Source organism: Talpa occidentalis, unplaced genomic scaffold, assembly GCF_014898055.3.
Source record: "Talpa occidentalis isolate TD23 unplaced genomic scaffold, MPIMG_talOcc4v2.1 talOcc4.4, whole genome shotgun sequence".
Lineage (NCBI taxonomy): Eukaryota > Metazoa > Chordata > Mammalia > Eulipotyphla > Talpidae > Talpa > Talpa occidentalis.
Genome location: NW_023604295.1, coordinates 127310336 through 127336648, shown reverse-complemented (window position 1 = coordinate 127336648; position 26313 = coordinate 127310336). Strand labels below are relative to the sequence as shown.

Here is a 26313-nt window from a genome sequence, read left to right as displayed (position 1 = left end):
CAAAAGGGAAATCCAGTTTTGGTGTTTTACTGGAATCTGAGTTAATAAACAGGGATCACAGAATGAACTGCAAACAACAGCTTGCGTTACATCAAGTGGAAACTGGAGCCATGAACCTGGACTTCCAGTCTGAAACTATTATGCAATGTAAGTAGGGGAGTTAACAAGTCACATATTACACATTCGAACATCTTCTAGGGCTTAAAACAAAAGGAACAACTTGTGCAGAACATAACTGATGCTTATAGATGAATTTCACTATTGTGCTCCTCAGGGAGTAGTTTTGCTTTTCTTAAAACATCAAATAAACAGACCATTGCATTTGGGAATTATTAACCTGACCTTTTTTTTTTTTATAACTAAGGAAACCTTGGCTTCTTTTCTTATCTTAATTGAAATATTTTAATTACTATCTTTATGGGTAAATTTTATTATCATTTGTACTATGAAGCAAAGCTTCAATTGAACTTCGGTTTTACTTAATCTTCAATTGAGCATTATAAAAGTTAATCACAGTACAAAAATTCTCTGATGAGCACAATAATAAGTGGTTAAAAAAAGCAGAGATATCTCTTTATATAGACATTTTACTGGACCTTTTGTAAAAGTTCATACATATAGGGGAAAAATTAGAGGATTGCAATTTGTTTTCAATCCCTTTTTTAGTTTTTCCTTCCAGTTAAACCAATTTCCTCTTACATTTGTTTTTGGATTAAAGCCAAAATCAACATTGTCCCCATTTCTAAACCAAATAACAGAGAAACAATTACAACTTCTGAATGCAGTTAGAGGATCCTGGGAGGCTGAGTGGCTGGACACAGCCGGAACTGCGTCTCTGACTCATTTCTGACTCTAGGCAAGGTATTTAATGTCTTTGCACTTTTGACATAATTGTAAAAATGCTAGTTTGTTTCATAGGTGTCTTATTAAACATAACTCAAGAAGCCACCAATGGCTATTGAGAGAGATCAGGTTGATTATTAGAGAGAAGCCCACCTCTGCAACTTGGAAAAAAGATTTAGAATTAAATCTGCTTTCCATTACTGGGATGTTTTTGAATGAATTGAAGGGAGACTGATGTAAATAATAGGATTTGCAATTATAAGTATACAAAATGTATAATAAAATGGACCATGTTCTAATTTCCACTTCAGAAGTGAAAACTTTAGAAATATTTTCCATTATTTCTATTGGGGGTCAAAACAAACTCTTTTGATTTTTTAAGTCTGTTGTTGAGTATACACTCGAGATAAATAACAAAGATATTGTTATATTCCATTTTCAGGAAAAGAATCAGAAGAAAATAGCCTATTAAAAGAGACTTTAAGTCTGTGTTTTTTGGTAAATTTTTAGCTGTCTTATGTTAAGATGGAATCCATTTGTGAATGGTAACTTATTAAACATGCATCTTTCAATTACTTGTACTTCCTTTTTAAAATCTCTTTTATCTGTAGTCCTTCATAATATTCACTTAGAACATACCATTTTTAAAATCTAACACGCTACTGGTATACTTTTGTTTTGAAATTGTGTTTTAAAGGTTATATATATCAGTTGTAGATTTGTTCAGTTCCAAACTTAATATTTTTGCCTTTAAATAAGATCTATTATAATTAACTAAAAAATTTTCATGGGGAGGAAAATGGACATTATAGTCTTACAAGAAGTTATATTAATGAATTGACACGACATCAAGGAATAGTCAATTATAAACTATTTTAATTTTACATTAAAAGGTTTGAAACAGCCTATAACCAAAAAAAATTATAAAAGAAATATAACTAATTGTGTAGTGAGGAACTAAATAATCAGATATAACTTTGCCATAAAGCAGATTTACAGAATAATAATGATTTAATAAGATGAATGATGAAGACCATATTTTCAAAGTTTCTTAAAATCTATCACTTTTCAACATTGTAGAAGATGGTTAGAATCACAAATGAAAGCAGTGGGAAATTTGGAGGACTTAATGATACTTCAGAAATTATTCTAAATATGATCGAACTAATATAATGGTCTTTAAAAAACAAAAAATAACATTTTAAATTCCTTATTGTTTAAGATTCTGACAGACTGTGCTGTCTCCTTTCTCTGGGACAGATCAGACTGATTCTTTTTATATCAATAAAATGGAAATTTCAGGACACCAAGAAACAGAGACCCACCAATGCATTTCATTGTTCCTTTATTTTCTGCCAATTCTAATGTATAGAGCTATGTATATGTGTTCTGTAACTTCTCAGTCTCCCAGGGCACTTTTAACACACTTTCACTGATGTCGTAGCCAGAATCAGACCTAGATTTAAGAGAATTTTTTTTTAAAGATTTATTTATTTATGCATACAAGAACTGGGGTGTAGACCAGAGGTGCCAGGGGTGAGAGGATTCACTAGAGAGTGTGGGGAGCAGAACAGACAGATCCACTGAAACATACTGCTGAGAGGAGCAGTAGGCAAGAGAGGAAGAGCAGCGGGCGAGACTGGAGAGGTCTGCTGCACCGTGGGTTGCTACCTGGCCAACTGGGGATCCAACTTGTGCTGCAGTGGTTGGCAATAGCCTGATAGCATTGTGTCTTTAACCCCTGTGCCACCAGGGAGGACCCAAAAGCATAATTTTTTAAAGCTCCTTGTTTTTAAGCTAATTTATTCATTTGTTTTTTTTAAATAAAGCATTTGACCTCATAGGGGTTACTTGATGAAATAAACAACAATATCATTTCAAAAGATAGCATTAAAGTCTGGAAAGCACAATTATTTCATGACTCTTAATTCTTAACTCCTGAATATTTTAACTAATAGTGGGAAGTGGATTAAAGTAATGAAAATCTGGTTGCTAGAACATGAGAAAGATGAGGTGTTATTTTCATGAATGAAAAGAAAAAGGCCCAAATAACAGTCCATTAAATATCTTGGTTTTTCTCAGAACAATTTGAAATGGAGTTACAAATAAATGGTATTAAATGGTATTATATTTTCATGCTGATCTTCCAGATTAATGTGAATATACTTAGTGAAAGTTGATTTTATTCTTTAGACAAATAATTTTTACTCTGAGCCTTGTTTCCTCAAGTGTTGACCATGTTTGACTGGATGTGCTCATTTCCTTTCATTACATTTGACTGTGTTCTGTCTTCATGAGCTAGTGCATTCTTCTCTGAAAATTGTCTTTGGGGCCTCCCTGGAGGCGCAAGGGGTTAAGATGCAGCATTATGAAGCTATCCACAGCCACTGCAGCATGAGTTTGATCCCCAGCTAGGGAGGTGACCCGCATGGTGCAGCAGACCTCCCCTGAAAATTGTCTTTATATGTTTTTAAATTTTTTTTCCTATATTTTATCTTTATTTTTCTTTTGCTTATATATAAGACATTTATTCTTTTTTCTTGTTTTCCATAATATTCAAAAACTTCATGATTAAACATTTAACTACATAAATTGATTACATATCAAGAAATCTGCATTATGTGAAAGGATTTTATTTATTTATTTTTGCTACTTGAACTTTATGATAAATTTAAAATTAAATGCTAAGTGACCACAGAGTACAAAGAAAATTTAAAACAAAAAAACAAAAACAGCAGCATAAGAGAAATATATTTATTACTAACTGAAAACATGAGTCAAACTAATAATTTATTATGAGTTAGCTATGATAATGGCTTTATTCCTTTAAAATTGTTAAGTTTTAAATATAAAGTATTAACTTTCAGTTATTTGTTTTTTTCTGGAATTTTATGGCTGTAGTAGAGGATGACTTACTTAAAAAAATGGGTCTATAAATGCTTATTAGAACTTTTCTGTAAAGAATAATTGCATGTGTCTTGTTTTCTCTAATTTTCCCCCCATTTAACTGTGCAAAGTACTCAGTATTTCCCTTCTTTCCATACATGTTGCTTATTTTGTTCAGATGAATAAAAGGGTAAGTCATATAGGTAAATTCATAGTAAATTAGCTGCTATATGAATTTCTGCCCCTTGTTACATAGAACACTGTTCTCTGAGTGCATCCCTTTAGAATGTTAAGAATATATGGACAGAGATTGCCATTTAAACTATACCCTTACAAAGAAATCTCCTTGGGAAAAAAAATAAGCAAAATATTGTGCCTATACCTTTCCTATGTGCATGAGTGAGGCCAGTAGGTGGGCTTCCCTGGACTGTCATCAGACAAGGACAAGTTTCTTTGTTGGAGACTCCCTCACACCAGTCCTGAAGATCTTTTCTGTGAGGGTGGTTATTCCTGGGACTCCAGAGAAATCCCATGATCTCTGGCATGGAAAGTGGTGGGAGGAGTATAGGGGTGACTGCCCAGCTGTTGCATACAAGTAGCCTGGGAGGAGGTCTAGGGGCTGCAATTTAGGGCGGGTGTGGGGTGTGTACTTTGGGCTTGAGGGTTGAGGAGGGAAGGGTGCATCTCAATCTTACAGAACAATGTCTTTCCCCTCCCTCCATTGTCCCTGCATTCAGGCTACCTGGTTTAACCAGAACGGAAAGTAAATCCTCCCTATTCCGATAGGGTGGGAGAAACACTCTCCCCCTGGGTGCTCATGGTTTAGGTGAGGATCTGGTGTCAGCCCATCACTTCTACCCTTGCCTTTCAAGTAGCTGGTGCCTCCAATCCTGCACCTGTTAGGAGAACTTTATTGTACTTAGCCAGCTGCTTGTCGAATTTCCCTCTGTCCCTATTTTGTTACTCAGTTTCAGCAGTTTGCCAGCTCTCCTGCATGCTTTTTATCATCCACAAACTTGTTGACATTTCATGCCAGATGTTTTCTCCCCTCCCTTTTTCTCAACCTTGTTAATTCATAGCTTTTATATTTTTCTTGACTCCTTTTTTAGTTGGAGGGTGTGAGACAGCCAATAAATTCATGAATAAATCCATCCAACAAAAATTCCTTAACTCCAACTCCTTCTTAATACTTATTTGTGGGCCTCCTTGGGGCGTAGGGGGTTAGGTGTCAGCACTATGAGGCTATCAGCAGCCACTGCAGCAGTAGTTCGATCCCCAGCCAGATAGCTGACCCACATGGCACAGCAGACCTCCCCTCAGCAGTGTATTTCAGTGGATCCACCTGTTCTGCTCCCTACTCTGTCTCTGGTGAATCCTCTCACCTTCCACACTTCTGGCCTGCACCCCAGCTCCTGTATGCATAAATAAATAAATCTTTTAAAAAATACTTATTTGCAAAAATACACTTAGCCCATTGCTTTCCCCCTGAGAAGGAAAAGCATAAAGGAGGAAATCAGTTCCCACAAGCAGACTACAGTTTTCTGACAATTAAATCACTTTTCCCCTTTAATCTCCCTGGGGAATATTTTCTGTAGTGGCAACTACTAAATTTTTATGTGGGTCACCTTAATAATTTGTATATTGAGGATATAACAATTATGATCTTTCCCTTCAAAAGTTTTATTTATTTATTTATACAAGCACTGGGTATAGTCAGAAGCACGGGAGGGTGAGAGAATTCACCAGAGCCAGAGCGGGGAGCAGAATAGGCAGAAGGACCGAAGTACACTGCTGAGGGGAGCAGCGGGCAGCAGGAGAGGTCTGTGTGCCATGTGGGACCCTCGCCCAGTGGCCAGGGATTGAACTGGCCCTGCAGAGGCTGCGGGCAGCTTCTCAACCTAGCGCTCAACCACTGTGCCACTGGGGAGGCCCTCAAAAGTTTTATTCTAATCAAAATAGCAGGGACAAAGGGAAGCACTTGGAGAAATATCAGTAAAAAACAGAGCAAATGATAATTCCATTACCTCAGTGCTAGAACATAGCAGGCACATAAGCAATGTTTATTGTGTGTATAAATGATACAATTAGTCTGTAACTATAGTGTGGGATACAGTGGAGGAAGTAATTAATTTTGTCTTGAAGGGTGGTGTGGGAAAGTATAGTTTTATATTTAATTACACATGGCTTTATGTGTAAGGAATTTATATTGTTTTTAATTTCTATTTTAAGATTTTCTTTTCTTTCCCAAATCATTGTCTTGCAGCGGCAGTTGTTTTATTCTGCCACAGCATAGTGCTAAGTGGATAGCTGCTGACCTATAGATGCTTGCTAATGCTGTCATCTCCGGGACTGCTTCTGCTATAATGCAACTGTCTCCTCTTCTGCCATGTTAACTTACGGGTTCTTTGGGGAAGAACATGAGTGGGGAAGAAATAAGTCACAGCCCTGTTCATGAATAAGAATGATGTTCACTGGAGAAGGCAAGTAGGGGTGTTACAGGACTTGGGTGCCGAATATGTTGCAGGGCAGGGAGAGGGGCACCCCAGACCCCACAAACCTCCCTACTCTAAATGGGTTCTGCCATCCGCCGCATCAACACAAAACATACGAGACTTTAATGGGAAGGAACTTTAATACAATTAGGAAACAATACAGGAAAGGCAAAGAATCTAGTTTCTAAATCAGGCACCCAAAATTACCCGTCCCCTTGTGGGTAAAAGTCCACCCAAGTAGGATTGGCCCAGACCAAGGCCCCAAAGCCTGCACAAGTCTAAAGCATCCTCCAGTGGGGACCCACAGAAAAGGATCAGAAACAACCAGACAAGCCTGGAAGGAAAAGAGCAAAATCAAAATCATGACAAAAACCGCCATTGTCACCTCCTCACGGGTCTCTCACCCACATCTGTGTCACCCAGTCCATGACCAAAAGGCAAGTGCAGTTTCATGTGTCTCTTGGCTCCATGTGCCTCCTCCAGGTCTCCTTCTGGCTCTCCATCCTGCTTCCTTCCTTCCTCAGTCTCCTCTGCAGCTTCTTCTCTCCCTGCTCAGCTCCACCCTCCTTTTGGGTGGGGCAGGGAACCTGGAACCTCCCCCTTTCCTGGAGACAATGCTATTACAGGAGGGCCTCCATACCTCTTAAAACCTGTTTGCTTGTGTATGGCAGGGATATATGAATGTAGTGAGAAGGAACACGGAGAATACAGATTAGAAACACAGATGTTCATAGTAGAAGGACCTCGGTTCAGTAGCCAGGTCTTCCACAAAAGTCAACCAGATGTAAGAATGTGTGAAGTAAAATATGTAGGTATTTTCCCCAGACTCTTTTTTTTTTGTTTTGTTTTTTTAATATTTATTTATTTATACGAGAACCAGGGTACAAGCCAGATGTGTGGGAGGGTGAGAGGATTCACCAGAGACAGAGTGAGGAACAGAACAGGCAGACTGACGAAATACACTGCTGAGGGGAGCAGTGGGCACAGCAGGAGAGGTCTTCGCGCCATGTGAGACCCTTGCCGGGCAGCCAGGAACCAACGGGCACTGCAGAGGCTGCAGACAGCTTCACAGCTCGGCACAACCACCTGCACCACCAGGGGAGGCCCTATTTTCCCCAGACTCTATGACTCTCTATAGTGAGCAATTTTTACATATTCTGAAAATTTGCATTGTATTTTACAATACTTCCCAAAGTGGCTATGTCTATTTATCACTGGTTCACGAATGTTTCTTTCATTCTGTGACTGTTTTTGTTGGCCCCAAGACTGAGAACTGCCTACTTTGGTAACATAGACCAAAAATTCTCTATTAAGTCCCCAAATTATTACTTCCCAAATTTTGCTAAACATTGAAATTACTTGGGAGTCTTTATTTTTTATACAAAATTATTTATTGGCTCAATTTTGGGGGTTACATTTTTGCTCTTCCATATGGGCAATTGTACCACTCACCCTCCACCAAACCACCAAGAGAATTTCCTCAGCCACTTAGACGAGAGATGGCTGGAACAGAATCTGAGCTCCTGGAGCAACTTGCTTCTGAACTCAACTCTGGTCTCAAAAAATTCAAAGTAGATTATAAATTCTTTTTCTTCTTGCAGTTCTTTCAGTGGGAAAAATGTCGATATTCAGTTTCATCCTTGTCACCACTGCTCTGGTAATGAGCGGGGAGATCTGGGTAAGCATACTACAAAAACTAGATTGTATTTATAATGCCTGCTCTGTCAGGAACTTTCTTTTCCTTTGCAGAAAACCTATAGTAATTTGTCACTGAAAAATCTTAACTAATAGGGGGGGAGGTGTAATGAAAAAGGTTTGTGGAAGCACCTAGCCCACATTAGGTACTTACCAGGTGCTTTACATTTTTCTAAGTCAAAATCAGCATCCACAACAAAGAAATAAAATCTTTTAAAATTTCCTGGTGCTGCATTATATTAGTAATTAAAAGCTGCCTATCATTACTAACATTGAGCTTGGTTTTCCAATATTGGACACCATGTTGGACACTAATTTGAAAATTATTACTAAGAATGTGTGCCTCCATTCATGGGTTAAAAAGAGAAAAAAGTCATTTACTCAGAGTTCTGAGGCAAAGAAAACTTCTAAGTTTGAAAGAGTTTACTAAAACCATGGATGTAATCTCCTAAATATTGAACATACTTTGCTGGAATCCCGTCAGTCACTTTTATTTATGTTTAACAATATCGCAACCAATTCCCCCAATTGGAAAGCACCCAGGATTTCAGACCCATAAAATAATCTTCCTGAACATTCTTTAGACTGGGGGCTAAGCAAATAACTCTATCAGAGAGAATAAATCAGAGCGAAGAGGAGAGAGTACCAAGACCAAATAAAGAACAGTCCTGACAAAATGCTGGGAGATTTAGTGCCTTGAATCTGGACATGGGAGGGAGGGTGTCTCGACAATCACTTCCCAGTTCTCTTGCCTTTCATTTTTGAGGCTGAATTTCTGTATTTACATTACAATCCTTCATAGTAAGGCAGTGTACTTTTTCATTTTGCTCAAATAAGATATTTAACTGTGCTTTCTGACTGCCTGGCAGAGTTTCTGGAACAAGGAAGGTCCTCATATTTATGACATGAACATAAGGTAATACATAAGGAGTGGGCAGTTATACAAATGTAAATTGGGAAATAGATCTGACTATTATCTCAAGCCTGTGTAGGAAATAATGGTACACAAGGGTACTATAAGGCAATTACACATTAAAATTCATAATTTACATTTTTCACAGGAGACCATGCAAAGACATGTGAAGGCAAAAATGGAAAAATGGCCAAAATGTGTCTTTTGTCACTTTTCCACCCATTGTCCTTCATAACTCTTTCAACACTGAATACATGAGAAACCTCATTGCAGTTTCTTGCCACAGTAGCTCTTCCCAAGAGCTGCACAGCCCTGCGCCCTCCTTCCCCATTCACACAACACTTTCACTTTACCTTTGGGGAGTTCTGTTCAAAGACCTCTTTAGGAAGAATCTAATAAACTCCTTTAGGTGCAAGATGCATGGGTTATTTAACTTGTTAGAAAAGGTGAAGACTTACCTGAAAGACTCAACCTCCTTTCATCCCTTTTTGAAGTAACTGAAGGAACAAACAATAAAAAAAATAAAAAAATTAAGTGACTCTAGGAGAATTTCCAGCAACAGGTAATCAGTGATATGAGCGCCTACACTATTATTCCTTATAGATAACATCCCTCATAGAGATAACCTAGGTGGTCAGATTTTAAGTATTCAATTATATTTTTAAAATATATTGATGCCAAAATAATTCACGAGGCTTATTTATTTCACAGATTGACACGCTAATGATGTGATTAACTTCTGTGAAAGAATTTACAGTTAAGAAATTATGCAGGCAGTCTCATGTAGAGATTGAGAACAGGAGCTTTGAACTGTATTTCAATGGAATCCTATCTCCCCTTACCTATGGGAATTCTTGACCAAGTTTCCTCATCAAGCTTGAGCTTATTCCTATTTCATGGAATAATGAAAATCAGATGAGACCACCACTCTACAGGTCGTAGCACAGTCATTTGATTATTTTATACTATTTCTTTAGGAGCTTTAACATACACCACCATTTCCTATGCTTCAAATAACAAAATAGCATTAAAAGTTTCAAACCCGTTTTCTGGTTAGAACTATGTGAAATAGGATTTGGAGGCACAATCAAATCATTACTTTATCCACTTTATTAGGGCCACTTATTTTCCATGAGAACGTTACTTTGCAGGCGCTGGAGGACTGTTTCCAAGAGCAGGAGCGGCTCAGAGCCCAGGTGCACATGCTCGAGACCCGTGTCAAACAGCAACAGGTCAGGATCGCACAGCTCTTGCATGAGAAGGAAGTCCAGTTCCTAGATAAAGGAGAGGAAAATAACGTCATTGACCTTGGAAGCAAGAGACAATATGCAGGTCAGAATCTATTTTTCTTAAGTGTTTCAATACTTTATATTATTATACAACATGTGCAGTGATGGTGCCAATTGTTTCATCACTTCAGGTTGGATAGCATACAACGGGAAGCATTGTACCAATTTTCATGTCTTCTACCATGTTTTATCCTTTTATCTCTATTGGGGACATTTAATAGCAATATGAAATGCCTGAGAATTTCTGTAGGTTTTTAAGAGAACAAGACAATAGATAGTTTATCTATTGCATATCCATGTGCAAATGGGAGAAATAATTTGTGCACTTTTACAATTGAACTTTGTTTTTGTGTATCTTTTCTTGTCACATTCATAGTTTTCCCTTCTGAAATCCTGATGTGCTTCAGTGTAGTAAGCACTGTAATGAAATAAGAGAGCAGAAAAGGAAAAGGTATCAGAATTAGGTAGGAAAATAAAAAAAAAATGCTTGCATGTCTACATTTCATGATTTGGTAATTTTCCTTTCGATTAGGCCAATGTTTCTCCCTAAAACTCAATGATCTTAAGCTGTCCACACATCATACAACATAATGCATATACCATTATTCCCTCTAGAAAATTGTTCACTTCCTCCAGGCATCTTTTAAAGTAGTCAAACAATAATTGTAAGAAACAACATAAACACAATTAGAGCACCGTGTTCATAGGTCTCCAACTACTGCCATGTTGTATTATAATTTCTCTGTTTATGAGTCTCTCTTGGTTAATTAACTGGGAAATTTGTGAGTTCTGGGACAACGTTTCATGCATTCTTTTTTAAAAAAGATTTATTTAGTTGTGCTTAAAAGAACTGGGGTACAGGCCAGAGGTGGGGGGGGGTGGTGAGAGGATTCACCAGAGACAGAGTGGGGAGCAGAACAGACAGATCCACTGAAATACTCTGCTGAGGGGAGCAGTGGGTGAGACTGGAGAGGTCTGCTGCGCCATGTGGGTCACCTCCCTAGCCAGGGATTGAACTTGTGCTGCAGTAGTTGTGGATCGCTTCATAGTGCTGATGATTAATCCTTTGCGCCACCAGGGAGACACCTTTAATGCATTCTTCCCTTCCTGTTGCCTATCATAATGCCTGGAACAGAGTAGAGCCTCATATTTATGAATGAAAGCAAAGTAGTACATCGAGACAGGAATATCAACATTAGCAAATATAAATCTGGAAATACATATGTAGAAGCCAAAGAGATGCCAAACTCATGAAAATAAAAACATCTTTGTTTTGAGTTTCTAAATATACTCACCAGTGTAGGGTATAAGAATTGTGAGAATCTTAGAACTTAGACTTTAATAAAATGCCCCCTTTTTCTCTTTTTTCCAACATGATAATCTGTTTTTTGTTGAGACTTTTTGCCGTGGGCCTTTGCCGTGGGCCTCTGACTTTGATGTCTAGCAGCTGATCTTTGATCCTTGATCCTTGGAGTCCAGCTACCCTTTCCCCGCTTTTGAATCAGGCATCCAGAGCCACTGGCAAATGAGAATGGAAATGGATACAGGGTGAGGATGGCCTGTGGCTTGGGGCATGGAACAAAGAGAAACTGGGACTGTGTGACCATGGCAGACTGAAGTTTAAGAGCTAAAAATCCCATCTTGCATTGAGAGGATTAGGGAGCAGATTTAAGAAACAAGTGTAACCCAGGAACTAGATAAGAAATCAGTTACTACCAAGTACCAAGTTCAGAGCAGGGATGACTGTATAAGAAGAGTTAAGTAGAAAAGTCATATGGACAGTGTTCAGACAAACTATTATTTTGTTTGTGTGCATGTGCGCATGCGTGTGTGTGTCTTATAACATTAAATAGGTGATGATAGATAGATAAGGCATCCTAGACAACTCTTTCTGGATATAAAAGCTAAAAAAAAATCCAGATATCAGTAGGTCTGTGTTTAATATTTTTCATATATGGTACAAGCATGAAGGAAGAGAAGAAGTGATAAACTATAAGTGCAATTCAAGTGTATTTTATTTTTTCAGCACATAAGCAACTAGTACTAGAGAGCCTACCAAGGGCACACTCAATAAATAAATTATTATTTTGTAATTCTTATAAAATATATAACATATATGTTATATGTGACAATATAATATATATAGCATATATGATAGAAAATATATAAGAACCCATTTGCATCAAAGTTTATGCTTTTGGTGTCCTTAAATTTAAAATGTGAAATAATAATTATGTATATGATCTATAAAAATATAAATTTCTGTGTTCTTATTCGCAAGTTACTATGTTATTACTAAATTAATTATTTTCTTAGTTCTAATTCATCTCATAGAAAACATGCACTTACATAGAAACCAGCAATTTGTACAAACAATGCACAGATCACGCGATTTTTGTACAATATGTAATTAAATGTATCCTTGAAAAAGATTTTGGGTGTTGTTGAATTATGTGCCTAAATAAAAAGATTATAGTACTAAGTTTACATTGTTGGTGACAATTACAAGAGCCTGTGACATTGCAGTATTTGTTCAGTGAACAAGACCACTGGTTCAACCCTGCCCCCTTTTCCAGAAGCCCCAGTCTTTATCAAATAGTTGGTCTTGAGGCATTATGGTAGTTGTTCAAGTGTAGACTCTGAAGTTTATTTTCAAAGTCCAGCTGCCCTTCTTGCTTGCTGTGACCTTTGTGCAAGTTACTTAACTTCTATGTACCTCATATTCCTCATGTGTAAAGTGGAAGTGATAAAAATTCCTGATTCTTTGTTGTAAAGATAAAATGAGTGAATACATGTAACATGATTAAAAAAGCGTTTAGCTCAATGAATATCAGTTACATATATTCAGTATTATACTGTCAGTTACCTGTTGACAATATTACATTGTGAATCTCTGCCTTATTTTCAGAGGAGAGAGCCCACTCACCCCACCCTACAAGAATACTGCACTCTCCATGGAATCGACTTTTTTCTTCTCTTTTCTTCTTAAGTCTCCTGAGGCTGAGGATGGCCATAACAAGACCAGTTCTGGCATTTCCCAGCATGCCCTATGGAGTGGCAGCTGAATTCTTCCGGTCTTTCTTTAAGTTTAGAATGTGGGGTACTCTATCCCTTTTGTTCTCAGTGTTCAGTCTCAGCCACCATTCTGGAATAAATGGAAAAAATCCATTTGGCAGGCTGTCATGTCATTTTACGAAGCTTAAACTTCAGCTTTCCAATATGGCTTGCTTTCTGCAAGCTCATAGAAAGTACTCACCCAGTTTAATACAATGTTTATCAAAGAGAGGGAAGGAAGCCCTGGCTTCACTCTGCTATTATGTAAGTATCCAAAAATCCTTTTTTCTTTTTAACTCCCGTGAACACAGTTTCTTCACCCTGCTTCCGGCCTGCCTTTTCTCCTGGGGATTGAGTAGGTTGAAACATTTCAAAAATCATAGTTTAAATATCAAATTGATATTCTAAATACTACATTGCCTGACTTTCCTGTATCACAATGAAAGTCACATTTCCCCAAGGCAGGCTCCTTAAATTGTTTACTAGAAGCAATTGAGCTACTAATGCTTTTTTGATGCTTAGTTATTTGTTGAGTTGAAAGCTTTCCTCTGGATCTTAAGATGTGTTTTGCATTTCTCTTTGGGAGAAAGGGGAAAAAATGTTAAAATACAACAAACTTGCTGTTGACACACATAAAAATGAATTGAAAATATTGGCTAAAAACTCCCATATTCATGAAGTTTAACAGAGGCAAATGTTTAGCTAATCATTTCCATATATGCCTGGAAGAGTCTACACTTGTGAAACTTTACTGTTTAGCTCTTTGGTAGGAGATTAAATATAAACAAAGAGCTCCTTTCCTAATAAGGTTAAAATCTGTTTAATGAAAAATGTTGTACAACACACTTGACCACAAGTTGTAAGCTTTTGAACAACATTCACCTAATTTTAGACAATCATTTTCCCATTGTTTTTTCTTCTTGTTTAATTTTCAAAACAGGATCTTTTTCAATAACCCAGTATGTATAAAGAATACTTGGGCTTCTGAACCTCAAAAATGAATATACACATAAAACTTAAATCTTTACAAATGATTAGTATCTTACCAAAGTAGTAGTGTATACAAAGGCTGTAAAAAGTGACTAAGATTCTTTCTTTTCTTTTCTCTTCTGATTCCTATAGCCTATTCAATCTATTTAATGTGTAGTATATTTTATTATAATGAAACAGAGCTGTCGATATGTTGGCATCAAAACAATGAAAATGAAGAAAGAACTTAAAAATTTGAGCCAAAAGAATTAATTTATCCAATTTTCAATTAACTTACCCAATTTTTCTCAGGAAGAGAAAAAAATTAAAGGAAGGAAATTAACAAAGTGAAAAGGCAAAATTTATATTTTGTTGATGTTAAATTATAGCATTTTCATTCAAAGGTCTTGAGGCCATTAGTAGTGACCACTATCTGACAACATAACTTCCTGGGCATATAAACAATCGTGAACTCCATAATGTCACATTCTCTAAATCCACACAGAATAATGTAGATGATATTCCATGGATATGAATTCACCCTACCCTCAAGCAGCTCAAGAAACAGCTACTGGGGCCTGCCTGGTGGCACAAGGGGTTAAGCACCGCACTATGAGGAAATCTGCAGCCTCTGCAGCACTATTTCGAACCCTGGCCGGCCAGGGAGGAACCCACATGGTGCAGCAGACCTCTCCTGACTCACCCGCTGCTCCCTTCAGCAGCGTACTTCAGTCAATCTGCCTATTCTGTTCCCCACTCTGTCTCTGGTAGGTTCTCTCACCCCCTACATTTCTGGACTGTACCCCAGCTCTTGTATGCATAAATAAATCTTTAAAAAAAAAAAGAAAAGAAATAGCTACTACTTTTGGGTGACGTTTTGGTAGTTGTGTTTGCTTCTGTGTCCAAAAAATACCTTGGCAAAGGGGAATGGAGGCAAAAAAGAAAAACAGAAACTTGCTTGTTTTTAGCAAAAATATCTAGGAATGCATGAACTATTAGAAATTTCATTGGATTAGAAAAATTCTGATGATACTGGTATGAATCTAAACTGAAGATACTATCTTGAGTTCACTGTATACAATCATTCAGAATGATTTACAATGCTTTTAGTCAGGATAGCCCATATTAAATTATTTGTTCGGTGTTATATTTCTGCTTTCATTTTAGCCTCATAGGAGAAATAAATTTCAATCTTTTTGTCTGACCAAGCTGTAAATTCTCTCTAAATATACTGTAATGAACTGAACACACACACATATATTTTTAATTGGGAGACTGATAAATTTTGTCACAGGGGGCTTTCAAAATTGTTTTCCACAAAAAACCCCCACCACCCAGAAATAAACAACAACAACAACATATTCCTGTTTTATTCCTCTTATTTCCATGATCATTGCAGAGTCAGATGATAAATATTAGGGAAAAAAATAAGAATTTCCTAATATCCACTGGTAGATGTGCAAGATGCAATTTTAAAAGGCTTATTATCTACACCATGTATTTTTGTGTCCATTACTATTGAGTAATCTCATTCAGAGACTCCCTTAAAAAAGAAAGACACATAACAAATGCTACATTACCTCATTTTGCAAACAGATTGTTCAGAAATTTTCAATGATGGATATAAGCGCAGTGGATTTTACAAAATCAAGCCTCTCCAGAGCCCAGCAGAATTTTCTGTTTATTGTGACATGTCTGATGGAGGAGGATGGACTGTAATTCAGAGACGATCTGATGGTAGTGAAAACTTTAATAGGTATGCTGACTGTAATGATATAGGATCTATTTGAGGTAACGAATGTGAGATTTATAATGTTAAACCTTTTTTTATAACTCAAGAAATGAATAATTAGAAAGAATTTCACTTTCTCTAAATAATCCAAAAATGCATGGACTAATCAAGAAAATATTGGAGGTGGGGATGGCAGTAGATGATAAACATCTTGGATACTATAAAGATTCATTTGGATTTTGCTAAAATCTGCTTTCTCTTTAAAACTTTTAGAGGCTGGAATGACTATGAAAATGGTTTTGGAAATTTTGTCCAACCAAATGGTGAATATTGGCTTGGTAATAAAAATCTCCACTTCTTGACAACACAAGGTAAGGTTTGCCTGATATCAAATTCATTTGAGGTACAATAAAACAACACACTTAAATATTTTCCTAACTCATAGTAAGAAAATACTTCAGTTACTCGATTTGCAGGTGGCAGTGATCCCTTTGAGGCAGAAATCCCTTTTGTAGAATGTGGCTGCTAAACACTAGGAAATGTAATATCTTTTTTTTTTTTGTAAAGGAAATGTAATATCTTTTTTTTTTAATTAAATAATAAATTTTATTTTTATATTCCCCCATACAACTGCACATGCCCCATTCTGACCCCAATCCCTCCCCTCCCGGCCCCCACCCCCCAAAAAGTGTCTCTGGTTCATAGTTTTTTGTTGATTTTGATTTTCACTTTCTTATAGTTATTCTTTTTCCTGATCCCTTATTTAAGTTTTCTAGATTCCTGCTATGAGTGAGACCATCCGGTATTTTTCTTTTTCCTTTTGGCTTATTTCGCTGAGCATGATCCCTTCCAGCGCCATCCATGTTGCTGCAAATTGCATGTGTTTATCTTTTTTGAATGCTGAGTAATATTCCATGGTATATATGTACCACATCTTCTTGATCCAGTCATCTATTTTTGGGCATTTGGGCTGTTTCCAAAGCTTAGCTATTGTAAATAGTGCTGCTATAAACATAGGGGTGCAGGTGTTCTTTGGAATGGATGTTTCTGTGTCCTTTGGGTAAATACCTAGGAGTGGAATTGCTGGATCATATGGAAGCTCTATGTTTAGTAGGTCCAGAAATCTCCACACAGCTCTCCATAGTGGTTGGACCAGTTTGCATTCCCACCAACATTGCAGGAGAGTTCCTTTTTCTCCACACCCTCGCCAACATTTGTTGTTGCTAGTTTTTTTAATATGTGCCATTCTCACTGGTGTAAGATGGTATCTCATGGTAGTTTTGATTTGCATTTCCCTGATGACAAGTGATGTTGAACATTTTTTCATATGTCTGTTGGCCATTTGCATTTCCTCTTCAGAGAAGTTTCTTTTTAGCTCTTCTGCCCATTTTTTGACTGGAGTATTTTCTTTGTTGTTGTTGATTTTCATCAGCTCTTTGCAGATTTTTGTGATCAGTCCTTTATCATTAGTGTTGGGTGCAAAAATGTTCTCCCAGTTGGTGGGGTTTCTCTTTGTTTGGTTATTGTCTCTTTTGCTGTGCAGAAGCTCTTTAATTTGATGTAGTCCCAGCTGTTTATCTTTGCCTTCACTATCACTGCTTTGGGTGATGTGTCTGTAAAGATGTCTTTGATATGCAAATCACGTAGTGTTTCACCTATATTTCCTTCTATGTATTTTATGGTTTCAGGTCTTATGTCTAGTTCTTTAATCCAGGAAATGTAATATCTTAATCATACTTTTAAAAAATGCTTTGAGTACTTCAAGGTTATATACCACATCAGTTATATAGTGTCATGATAATTTTGTGCAACAAGTCACTTCAAAACTTAGTAGTTTAGAACAACAACCATTCATTATTTTTCACAGTCTGTGTGTTGGCGGGACAGTTTTGCTGATCAGGGCTGGGTCCTGCTGATCTTGGCTGGGCTTGTTCATGGTTCTATGATCAACTTCCTGGTAAGCTAGAGGTTGGCATTTCTAAGTTGACCTTTGTCCATGTGGTCTCTCATCTCCAGTGAGCTAGCCTGGCCGTGTTCTTGTAGCACAGGCAGAGGTCCAAGAAAGAGGGTGTAAGCACATGAGTCTTAAGAGATTTAGACTCAGAACTAGTACAGTCACTGTCACTGCCTTCTGCTGGAGAAAGCAAGTTGCATGGCCAGCTCAGCTATCAAGGGAAAGGAATAGACCCAATGGGAAGAGTTACAAAGTGGCATTGCAAAAGGAGGGGTGAAGAATCAGGGACTTGCTATCAAACACCATAGTATACTAAACGCTATTTCCATTCTCTTCAATTTTTATTTTGAAAAATTTCAGAGTTACAGCAAAGCCGGAAGTTTCAGCCTGCTACCTAAATTTTATACTGACATTTTATTGTTTTTTTAATCATATATCTATCCATCAATCAATTCATTTTATTATTTTGACACACTTCAAAGTAAATTGCATACATCTATACAAATTGCACAAATCTATATCTTCACATATATTTTTGCTGAGATATCTTTAAAGTTCAATATTTGTATAAAATATCAACAGTTTGATAATAAATTTCTAAGCTTCTCTTTCCCATATTCTTTTGCTCCAATCTGTTGCCTTTCTTACCTCAGTGGTAGTCTGAGAGTATAGTTAGTCCCATACAGGTCTGATTCTGAATGTTTCATGAAAAACAATTGTCTTGTTCAAGAAAGCATGGTAAATCACACTGACAATGCATTAAATGTAAAAGCAAGAGTTTACTTGCTCCATCCAAGTTAAGTGATTGGTGCTTCTGTATTCATAATGATGAGTAGGATTATAGTTAAGAGGGATCTTTGAGACCTCAGATTCATAGCTACAGGACAGATAATCCTAGAATCCTGATTCTTTCTTTGTCCTTCTTGTGATAAGTGCTCTCTAAATTTATATAAGATTTCCATTTCGTCAGTGTGCTTATTATCCTATTTTAGTGTTTAATGATATTAAACACTTATTATACCAGTTTTTGTTTCATTCAAACATTAATATTTTATCTGGCTTCTTATTGAAACAAAAAGCCCCCAGAAGAAAACCTTGGTTTCTTCTCAATATACAAAATTTAAATGTATTGTTTTTCAAATTATTATTAAATCCTATTTATCCAGATGCACTTTGCTAACACATTTGCTGCTACTTCATGTTTGGTTGGTATTAAGACTGGCTATTTTCATGGCAGCAAAAATATATTTATCATTTCCAGACTTCACAACCATATTTCACATCTTCCCAAGGAAAAAGAGTGGCTTTGTCTCTGTGTTGTTTAATTATGGGTAGGGAATTAATTGCCTCTGAAAATAGGCTATACCCATCCTATAAATTTCAACCAGAAATGTTTGCAATAAAACTAATTTTGAAATAGTCTGTAATTGCATTTTTATATACTTATTGACCAAACAGATATTTAACTGACTGCCTAAGAAATTGAGACTGGCTTTTTAATCTCTTATAATACAAAGACTACTTAAGAGAGCTAACTTAGCCTGCCTTGCTGCTCCCATCCACTTCACAGTCTTAGCTCACAAACTCTTAGGTCCTTTCAAGTAAAGTTCAAGTTAGAGGGGCTTCTTCCTTCAGACTCCATTTAGAGAACCCTATGGCATGAGGAGTCTGTGTGTCCACAGGAACCCCTCCTGGACTTGCTCCAGGGAAAGTCAAACATGCCCTGCTAGAACAGCACTGCACGTGTTTCCTTAGAAACACCTCCTCATACACCCCATTCATCTCTCATCTTTGTCCCCCTTGGGATGATTTTATTACTGGCGTGTGCACCCTAAGTTTGAAGGGAAGTGAAGGAAGAGCTCGTGTTGTGGGTATCACAGAATTTGGATGTGCAGCCTTAATGTCTTCAAAGATCCTTGCTGTGCTGATAGAGGTGGGCCTGGAAAGAGTAAAAGGGGGCTGACCTCAGACCAGGCTGGTGTGAAGGGGCCATGGACTTTCTATCCCTGGGCCTCTGTGTTCTAACTGGCTACCCTGAGGAGTCTTACCCTGAGGAGTCTTACCCTGAGGAGGTCTTACCCTGAGGAGTGTAAGACCTGGTTTTGTGGGTCATTGTGAAATTTCATTTATCAAAGTAGGAGAATAGAACATATGTTATCTGTTTGATTTATAACTTTCTATGTCCCTGATAATCTTTCTGTTTCTGAAAAAGGAATAGTCTTTGTTACTTGCCAATGATGAGGCAATGGGAGAAAGATTATCAGTTGAAGATGCCAACTATTTAAGTCATTATTTAAAGGTCAACATTCTTTCCAAAATTAAGAAAAAGCGAATAAACTTCTGAAATTATTAAAACATTTATAGTTTTATTCCTTCACTGTTAGATTTCTCTATTAACTAAAGACTTACTTTCTGTTGTTCTTTGCCAAGTAAATTACACTAGCTTTTATCTATGATGAATCTACAAGTTTTCTACCTAATTTATGTCCCTAATGTTTTTCAAGTAACATACACAATAAAACATTCATGTTGTAAATACAGTGCAGTCCCTGTTTATTCTTTGAAAGCTGACTCATGGCAAAAGAAAGTAGGCTAAGTGAGATAAGGCCATGAACTGTTTTCAATCTTCAATAAGTCAATATCATGTCACATATTTAAAACATTACAATTTCTTTTTTTTTTTTCAGGTGACTACACTTTAAAAATTGACCTTTCAGATTTTGAAAAAAACAGTCGTTATGCACAATACAAAAATTTCAAAGTTGGAAATGAAAAGGTACTGAAAAGTTCATATATGTAACACTATGAAAGAATGCATAAAACATGTAATGTAAATCCTGAAGTCAGCGGAATCAAAACTATACAATAGGATGTGGGGTTGTTTTGTTTATTAGTATTTTATGATGTTATGAACTTTTTAAAAACAGTGACTTCTGATTGAACTTGCCTCTTTTCCTTTAGAATTCCTATGAGTTGGATATAGGGGAATACTCTGGAACAGCTGGAGATGCCTTTACAGGGAATTTTAACCCTGAGGTGCAATGGTGGGGGAGTCACCAGAGAATGAAATTCAGCACATGGGACAGAGATAATGACAACTATGAAGGGAACTGTGCAGAAGAAGATCAGTCTGGCTGGTGGTTTAACAGGTTTGATGTTTAATGAACGTAGTTGTAATGGTGTTGATGATATCTCACTGGTGTGCATTAATTATAATGTATGAGGCATTGTTGGTCTTCTTTGTAACTCTGGCATTATTAACTAATCATCCTTATTAGAATTCTTCAGTGATGAAGTATATTTAAGGATTTGTTCACTGTGTACATTAATAAATCTTGAAAGATATGTCATAGAAATAAATCAAATTACTACTTTTAAAATTTATTTTTATTTATTAATTCCTACAGAGGTGCAGGGGTTGGGGGGTGAGAGGATTCACCAGAGATAGAGTGGGGAGCAGCACAGGTGGATCTACTGAAATACACTGTGAGCAGTGAGCAAGACAGGAGAGGTCTGCTGTGCCATGTGGGTTAGCTCAAACTCATGCTGCAGTGGCTGGTGATAGCTTGACAGTTCTGAGACTTAACCCCTTGCACCACCAGGGAGGCCCCAAATTACTACTTTTATGAAGATTGTTTACAAATTGAATTATGGGTGATTTATCAAAAATAGTTGGCCACGGGGCCTCCCTGGTGGTGCAAGGGTTAAGACACAACCTATGAAGCTATCTGCAGCCACTGAAACATGAGTTCAATCCCCAGCCAGGGAGATACCCACATGGCACAGCAGACCTCTCCTGATTCGCCCACTGTTCCCCTCAGCAGTGTATTTCAGTCTATCTGCCTGTTCTGTTCCCCACTCTGTCTCTGGTAAATCCTCTAACCCCCCTCCATGCTTCTGGCCTGTACCCCAGTTCTTGTATGCATAAATAAATAAATCTTTTAAAAAAAATTTGACCATGAATAAACACAAAGAAATTGAGAATGTTTTTATATAGAAAAAATATTTTCTATGCAATGCTACTTTTTAATCACTGCAACTTTCACTAGATCATTGAATCCAAGCTCCTTCCAATGTAGAAATTTCATCTCCAATATTCCTGAAGCCTAATTTCACCCTCTGATTTACTACTTCGTTGTTACTTTATCAGCAAGCTCATTCCACTATTTTTTTTTCCTTTTATTAACCTGAAATCTGCCTTCTCATGCCTCACTGGATTGAAATTCCTTTTCAGCTTAACTCGATAAGTAGATGAGAAGATTTTTACCGTATTCCTCAGTATTTTCTCTTCTCTAGGCCAGATATTCCTGATTGCTTTAACTATTTCCCACCCAAGATGGTTTCCAGACAGTTCCCCTGTAATCACAGATTTAGGGGAGAAATAGAAACTTCTTTTATTTTTTTTTTAAAGATTTATTTATTTATACAAGCACTGGGTACAGTCAGAGGCGCGGGAGGGTGAGAGAAGTCACCAGAGCCAGAGCGGGGAGCAGAGCAGGCAGAAGGACCGAAGTACACTGCTGAGGGGAGCAGCGGGCGGCAGGAGAGGTCTGCGCGCCATGTGGGACCCACCTCCTGTGGCCCGGGAGCAGCTGGGGATCGAACCGGTGCTGCAGAGGCTACGGGAAGCTTCGCAAACCAGCACTTAACCGCTGCGCCACCGGGGAGCCTCCCCGCCCACCTTCACCCCCCCTCACCCCCCCCCCCCCCCCCCGAAATAGAAACTTCGTCTCTTAAAAATAACCCGGTGGGCCCGTTGTGCTGCAAAACGGATGTGTCCCAATCGTTTGGCAATGCGTGAATTTAGAATGTTTTCTCTTTAGAAGGCAGAAGCCACCTCAAAATATCTGAATATTTAACTGTTCGTTATAGGAATTTTAGTAAGGGAGTATTTCTGGAGTTTCGGATTTTCCATGTTGAGGACTATCCACTTAAATCCCAAAATCTAAATTTTAACATTTTGGTTATGTCCATTCTTTTAAAGCATAGAATCTTCTACCTTATTAAGTGGAAATATACTAGGTTAATTTTCCTTAATATCATGAGGGTTCTTATTATGAACATCAGTTATTGTGTTATACTGATTTTAGAGTTGTAGATCCTGTGGAAAAACAGCTAGCTGTAGTTAGTATTGTGTGTCATGTTGAATCCAAGTAGTTAGAAGAATAGTGTTTTCGCTGGATTTTGTTTGAGTCCACTTAATTTTAGTCATTTATAAAAGAACTAGAGCACATACAATGGTGGGAAGGGACAGAGAAACAGTTATTTTTCCTACTTGGTAAATCAAAGCTGACCACAATCCTTTCACTAGTAGTTTTCTTGCTGTTTTAAAGCCATCTTCATCACCTTCTCTTCCTCCTCCTTTTTCTCCCCATCCAAGTTAGCGCTATGAAAAAATCATGAGCATTATGTAAATCTTAATTGTCATTCTCAAAATTGCATTAGCCCTCAATGTTTGATTTTAAACAGTTCTATATACAGAAATAACAATCACATTGGTTCATATTACCACGAGATCAAAACCACATACTTATGCATTGATTGGCTTGCATTGTGCCCGAGTGACAGCTGGCATACATGTTAACCTGGGCAAGTAAATGATTTACTTGATTTTAAAGACTGGGATTCAGGGAGGACAAAAAAAAGTAGTTCAGTAGCTAGAGTCACTCGAAGAGCCTGCATTAACTTTAGTGTCAAAGGAGATGATAAAGCTCTGCAGGTGGAAAATTGGGAAAGCTAGAAAAAAAAGTAAATTGTTCCAGAAGCTTGGTGCCACTGTAGTGTAACTCTAGCATCCTATTCCTCCTCTTTACTTTTTCCTTTCCCATAGTTCTTCTAATTTACATGGAATGTTGTCACTTCATAAATATCCACCTATAAGATGTTCTCTGCATCTTAGCAAACTAATCCACAATCTCTCTTCTTTCTTGGTACTTTGATTATGTGAGTGCTCTCAGCTGCTTCCTCACCAAGGGCACCTTAGCTGTCCCCCAATCTAGTTTCAGGTTCAGATTATTTTAGAAACTAAAGGATGCTGGAAAATCGCCCTCAATAGCTAAGATTTCTTATGTTCACTGTAAAGACAGTTTCCTTTTGGGATTCAAATCACAGACCAAATGAAAAAGTATGTGGAAAACCATTTTTGTGTCATTTTAAGAATCTTCTGTTAGAATTCTATTGGAAACACTAACATAAATGTTGTGTTCAATGAAACAAACAAATATAGGTAGTAGATGTCTTCAGGAAGATAGATATGCCAAAATGTATATTCTGGAAGCTCAATTTAGAGTTCCTTCTTTTTGACATTACTTTCTACACAGTTTTTAAAACACAGTATGCTCTTTACATTTGCAGATTTATTACATTCACTTAAGGTAGGGCTGTCAGGATGGTTAGTGGGAGTCAATCACTAAGCCGATAAGTGAACCTAATTACTTACTCAGCATTTGTAGGTAAATTATATGCTTTTTTGATAATTTGATAATCTGATTTCCTCAGATTTTCAGAACTATCCTATGTGAAAATTCTCTCTTTCATCTCTTCATTGGTTATATCAATAAAGAATTGTAAAGTTACTAATTTTATCACACTACAAATGAAAATTTTCGCCCACTCTTGCCTGTAGTTTACCCCTATCAGGGACAAATTTTTACAAATCCCAAAGAAAGAGAGAAGACATTTTTTAAAGTTGATGATAACCTAACCAATCTACCTAGATTGGAGTAATTATGTAAAAGATTAACTCAGACACATGATTCTTGGTTGATGGCTGGGAAAACTTTAAGTACTAGTTTAGGTATTGTTTCCTTATCCTTGAGGTTAAAATAATTGATATGCTTGCCATTTTAAAAGGGGGTGGAAGAGTTTGAATTGCAAAATCTGTATCTTGGCAGCAGAAGGAGGAAAATAGAAGTGAAAATTATCCATGGGAATAGGCAGTAAAGTACAAGGCTACACCTTGCTTTTTAACCCTTACCACTCTTGCTAAAACTAAAGGTTACAAGGTCGTATTTTTGTATGCTTATTTTTCTTTTCTTTTTTGTTAACAAAACAGAAATGTTTCTTTTCCCATATACTATACTACAAATGGCCTGTGTCATATCATGAGAAGTGTTAGGGCACTAAACCCCACCAAATTAAAAAGCCCATCTGTCAGTTCTTCCCGGTGGCCTAGGGGGTAAGTCTCAGTGCTGTCACCTCTAAGGCCTAGTTTGATCCCCAGCCAGGGAGCTAACCCACATATGGTGCAGCAGACCTCTTGCCTATTGCTCCCCTTTACAGTGTATTTCAGTAGATCCACGTATTCTGCTCCCCACTCTGTCTCTGGTGAATTCTTATCCTCCCACCACTGGCCTACACCCCAGTTCTTCTATGCATAAATAAATCTTAATGGGCCTCCCTGGTGGTGCAAGGGGTTAAGCATCGCACTATGAAGCAATCTGCAGCCTCTGCAGCACAAGTTCAATCCTCTGCTGGCCAGGGAGCAATCCACATGGCAAAGCAGACCTCTCCTGTCTTTCCTGCTGCTCCCCTCAGCAGTGTATTTCAGTCAGTCTGCCTGTTGTGTTCCCCACCCTGTCTCTGGTGAACCCTCTCACCCCCTGCATCTCTGGCCTGTACCCCAGCTCTTGTATACATAAATAAATCTTTAAAAAAAAACAAAAACCCATCTTTTGGTTTTTGGAAGTTGACAAAATTCCACTGACTAAAAATGGCAGAATTCATGGGCTGATTTTTTATCATTTGCTAGCAAAATAATAGGTTTTCAGAAGGATGTTTTTCTTGTCTGACTGTTCTGCATTTATTTTTCCTCCCACTAGGTGTCACTCTGCAAACCTCAATGGTTTATACTACACAGGTGCCTACAAAGCTACCACCGACAATGGCATTGTCTGGCACACCTGGCTTGGATGGTGGTATTCTCTGAAATCTGTCATTATGAAAATTAGGCCAAATGATTTTATTCCAAATATTGTTTAATTGTACCTGTTGGGCTTCCATTTATGCAGTTCACCTTGGTTTAAATTAATATGAAACAAACTATTCTGAATACATAAATGTATAATGGTGACAATTGTTATGTGGACTACTTTTCATTCTTATTTACCTTTATTACTTAAAGTACTTTCAAGACAGAAAATATGTGATAGTCACCAAATACATGTAAATTTTGTTAGTATTAGTAAATTCTTATGTGCAAGAAGCAATGAGAACAGCTTTTGTTGGACAGAAAATAAAAAACATAGGATATACCATGTCTTGGGAGATAACACAAGCATAAATGAACAATAAATTAAATACTAGTGCAGTTGAAAAGTCCAGCAAATAATAGATTGCCAAATCAATTATATATACAAAAAGTATTATGAATTGGCATTTGAACTCAGGTCTCTGAATACAGAGTCAGAAATCTTAAATACAACCCAGGACCTTAATCACTAAAAACCACTCTCATATTTTCAGGATGTGGGTTATACATTTCTTTC

At 37.3% G+C, this 26313-nt stretch overlaps 1 protein-coding gene and 1 long non-coding RNA gene across 4 annotated transcripts; one reads left to right on the top strand and one right to left on the bottom strand.

The window, feature by feature from the left end:
- Positions 1-2282: 2282 nt before the first annotated feature.
- Positions 2283-13185, bottom strand: LOC119256996 (uncharacterized). Of its 3 annotated transcripts, XR_005127954.2 has the most exons (6): positions 13045-13185; positions 11414-11636; positions 9974-10103; positions 9672-9718; positions 9288-9326; positions 7625-7875 (listed from the first exon to the last, which is right to left on the bottom strand). It is a non-coding gene; the product is annotated as an uncharacterized LOC119256996 (long non-coding RNA). The 3 variants fall into 3 exon arrangements; XR_008554013.1 differs by lacking the exons at positions 7625-7875; positions 9672-9718 and adding an exon at positions 2283-2299; XR_005127953.2 differs by lacking the exon at positions 9672-9718.
- FGL1 (fibrinogen like 1) lies at positions 6007-26003 on the top strand. Its single transcript, XM_037524717.2, has 8 exons — positions 6007-6209; positions 7823-7899; positions 9981-10161; positions 15738-15897; positions 16147-16244; positions 20515-20603; positions 20789-20976; positions 25648-26003. Exons 1-8 carry the CDS (start codon positions 6191-6193, stop codon positions 25805-25807), a joined length of 972 nt encoding a protein of 323 aa, XP_037380614.2. The 5' UTR covers positions 6007-6190; the 3' UTR covers positions 25808-26003.
- Positions 26004-26313: the final 310 nt, after the last annotated feature.